This window comes from Xenopus laevis, chromosome 8L, assembly GCF_017654675.1.
Source record: "Xenopus laevis strain J_2021 chromosome 8L, Xenopus_laevis_v10.1, whole genome shotgun sequence".
NCBI lineage: Eukaryota > Metazoa > Chordata > Amphibia > Anura > Pipidae > Xenopus > Xenopus laevis.
The window spans coordinates 592,399-596,629 of NC_054385.1; the positions used below are offsets into that span (position 1 = coordinate 592,399).

General features: G+C 48.3%; 1 protein-coding gene across 2 annotated transcripts in view; it reads left to right on the forward strand.

Moving 5' to 3' along the window:
- The window catches only part of uba1.L (ubiquitin-like modifier activating enzyme 1 L homeolog), a 25,227-nt gene extending 23,878 nt beyond the window's left edge, over positions 1-1,349 (forward strand). Inside the window, exons 23-26 of one of the 2 annotated variants that reach the window (XM_018228723.2) lie at positions 160-351; positions 431-532; positions 610-710; positions 829-1,349. In XM_018228723.2, coding sequence (XP_018084212.1) covers positions 160-351; positions 431-532; positions 610-710; positions 829-964 — 531 coding nt within the window. In that variant the 3' untranslated portion in view covers positions 965-1,349. 2 annotated transcript variants of the gene reach the window in all.
- The last annotated feature ends 2,882 nt before the right edge of the window (positions 1,350-4,231 follow it).

Sequence of the window (4,231 nt, forward strand, 5' to 3'; positions counted from 1 at the left end):
AGTTGTATCAGGAGTCAGAGGCAGCAGTGCAGAGAATGAGGAATGAATGGCTTTTGGGGAGTTGCTTAGATTACTGTTGAAGTAACATGAAAATAAAAAGAACTGACATTTTGTCTCATGGAAATGTTGTGAATGAAATGAATTGTGTACCCCGCACAGAGCAAACTGATTGCAGGGAAAATCATTCCCGCCATTGCTACAACTACAGCCGCTGTGGTGGGTCTGGTGTGTCTGGAGTTGTACAAAATCATCCAGGGCCACAGGAAGTTGGAGTTGTATAAAAATGGCTTCCTGAACCTGGCGCTCCCGTTCTTTGGTTTCTCTGAGCCCATTGCTGCCCCAAAGCACAAGGTGAGAGCTGAACTAATGTTTTGTGGGGGGAATTGTGTGTTGTTGAGCCCTAACCTGCCCTCACTCCCCCCCCCCGCAGTACTATGACAATGAGTGGACTCTGTGGGACCGATTTGAAGTAAAGGGGGTGCAGAGCAACGGCGAAGAGATGACGCTCAAACAATTCCTGGGTTATTTTAAGGTGAGGGGGCAAAATGTGGCACCGGGTCTGTGTGGCTGATGTTGTTGTGTGACGTTGTTGTTGTGCGTTTCATGCAGGATGAACACAAGCTGGAGATCACCATGTTGTCCCAGGGGGTGTCCATGCTTTATTCCTTCTTCATGCCTGCGGCCAAGCTAAAGGAGAGGCTGGAGCAACCGTATGTATCTGTTCTTATCCAGTTCAGTGTGCCCCCCTGTAACGTGTGCCCCCTGTAACGTGTGCCCCCCTGTAACGTGTGCCCCCCTGTAACGTGGCCCATTATGCCCCCCCTGCAGGATGACGGAGATTGTGAGTAAAGTGTCGAGGAAGAAGCTGGGGAAGCACGTGAAGGCGCTGGTGTTTGAGCTTTGCTGTAATGATGAGACAGACGAGGATGTGGAGGTGCCGTATGTACGTTACACTATCCGCTGAGGGGCCCCCGGGAGCCAATGCTGGAGCAGCCACAGGCACTGGAGCACATGGGGGCACAAGGAATTGCAATGACTGATCTACTGTTCACTAGTGGCCCCCACTGCCTGAGGTTAAACATCGTGTGTGTGTGTGTGGGGGGGGGGGGGTGCACGAGCCTCATGTGTAACTTGACTCCCCACATGTGCCCAGTACAGACCCCCATCCAATTTGCTTCATGTTAATGTCTCGTTGGCTTCCTGTGCCCCCCTCTGCTTTCAGCACATGCATGGGGGGGTAGTTGGGGTGCCAGCGCCCCTGAGTAGCAGGAAACTGCTCCTCATCTTTACAAACCTTTCTTTATACTGGCTTTCAATTCTGACAACAAATTAAAGTGACACAAACCCTTTTGGTGCTGTAGCCAATGATTTTCTGGGCTGGGGAGACTGCTGGCCAATCACTGCATTTCACTTGCTTAGATATTGGAGAGGGAGCCAATGGGCAGCCTGTAGCCTCAGTAGCAGCTGCAACACAATTGGAAATGAGTCTGTATTTGTGCAAGCCCTGCCCCATACCTTGCCCCATACCTTGCCCCATACCTTACCCCATACCCTGCCCCATACCTTGTCTCATACCCTGCCCCATACCTTGCCCCATACCTTACCCCATACCTTGCCCCATACCTTGTCTCATACCTTGTCTCATACCCTGCCCCATACCCTGTCTCATACCCTGTCTCATACCCTGCCCCATACCCTGCCCCATACCTTGTCTCATACCTTGTCTCATACCTTGTCTCATAACCCTGTTCTCCATACCCTGTTCATACCTGTCTCATACCCTTCTCATACCTGTTCTCATACCTGTCTATACCTTGTCCTATTACCTTCGTTCATACCTTGTCTATACCTTGTCTCATAACCTTGTCTCATACCCTGTCTCATACCCTGTCTCATACCTTGTCTCATACCTGTCTCTACCTCTGTCTCAATACCCTGTCCTCATACCCTGTCTCAATACTTGCTCCATACCTTGTCTCATACCTTGTCTATTATAACTTGTTCTCATACCTGTCCAATACTGTCTCATACTTGTCTCATACCTGTCTCATACCTGTCTCATACTGTCCTACCCTGCCCATACCTGCCCCATACCTGCTCATACCTGTCTATCCTGTCTGCATACCTGTTCATACTGTCTCATACATTGTATCATACCCGTCTCATATACCTTGTCTCATACCTTGTCTCATACCCTGTCTCATACCTTGTCTCATACCTTGTCTCATACCCTGCCTCATACCTTGTCTCATACCTTGTCTCATACCTTGTCTCATATCCTTGTCTCATACCCTGCCCCAATCTTGTCTCATACTCTTGTCTCATACCTTGTTCATACCCTGTTCTCATACCCTGTCTCATAACCTGTTCTCATACCCTGTCTCATACCTTGTTCATACCTTGTCTCATACCTTGTCTCATACCTTGTTCATACTGCCCCATCCTTGCTCATACCCTGCTCATACCCTGCCCATACCTTGTCTCATACCTTGTCTCATACCTTGTCTCATACCTTGTCTCATACCCTGTCTCATACCCTGTGTCTCATACCTGTCTCATACCCTGTCTCAACCCTGTTATACCTTGCCCATACCTGTCTCATACCTGTTCTCATACGTCTCATACTGTTCATACTTGTCTCATACCTTGTCTCATACCTTGTCTCATACTTTCTCATACCTTGTCTCATACCCTGCCCATACCTGCCCATACCTGTCTCATACCCTGTCTCATGACCCTGTCTCATACCTTGTCTCATACCCTGTCTCATACACTTGTCTCATACCTTGTTCATACCGCGTCCATTACCTGTCTCATACCCTGTCTCATACTTGTTCATCCGTCTCATACCTTGTCCATACCTTGTCTCATACCTGTGCTCATACCTTGTCTCATACCTTGTCTCCTATACCTTGTCTCATACTTGTTCTCTGTCTCATACCTTGTCTCATACCGTCTCATACGTCTATACCTGTCTCATACCCTGTCTGCATACCCTGTCAACCCTGTCTCATACCCTGTCTCATACCCTGTCTCATACCCTGCCCCATACCTTGTCTCATACCTTGTCTCATACCCTGCCCCATACCTTGTCTCATACCTTGTCTCATACCTTGTCTCATACCTTGTCTCATACCCTGTCTCATACCTTGTCTCATACCTTGTCTCATACCCTGTCTCATACCTTGTCTCATACCTTGTCTCATACCCTGCCCCATACCTTGTCTCATACCTTGTCTCATACCTGTCTCATACTGTTCTCATACCTTGTCTCATACCTTGTCTCATACCTTGTCTCATACCCTGTCTCATACCTTGTCTCATACCCTGTCTCATACCCTGTCTCATACCCTGTCTCATACCCTGTCTCATACCCTGCCCCATACCTTGTCTCATACCTTGTCTCATACCCTGCCCCATACCTTGTCTCATACCTTGTCTCATACCTTGTCTCATACCTTGTCTCATACCCTGTCTCATACCCTGTCTCATACCCTGTCTCATACCTGTCCCATACCCTGTTCATACCCTGCCCATACCCTGTCTCATACCTTGTCTCATACCCTGCCCCATACCTTGTCTCATACCTTGTCTCATACCTTGTCTCATACCCTGTCTCATACCCTGTCTCATACCCTGTCTCATACCCTGTCTCATACCCTGTCTCATACCCTGTCTCATACCCTGTCTCATACCCTGTCTCATACCCTGTCTCATACCTTGTCTCATACCCTGTCTCATACCTTGTCTCATACCTTGTCTCATACGCTCATACGCCCATACTTGTCATACCTTGTCTTAATACCGTTGTCTCATACCCTGTCTCATACCTTGCCCCATACCCTGTCTCATACCTTGTCTCATACCCTGTCTCATACCCTGTCTCATACCCTGTCTCATACCCTGTCTCATACCTTGTCTCATACCTTGTCTCATACCCTGTCTCATACCCTGTCTCATACCTTATCTCATACCCTGTCTCATACCTTGTCTCATACCTTGTCTCATACCTTGTCTCATACCTTGTCTCATACCCTGTCTCATACCGTTCTCATACCCTGTCTCATACCCTGTCTCATACCCTGTCTCATACCCTGTCTCATACCCTGTCTCATACCCTGTCTAATACCCTGTCTCAACATGGCTCATACCTGTCTCATACCCTGTTCATCTGCATACCCTGTCTCATACCTTGTCTCATACTCTTGGCCCCATAACCTTGTCTCATACC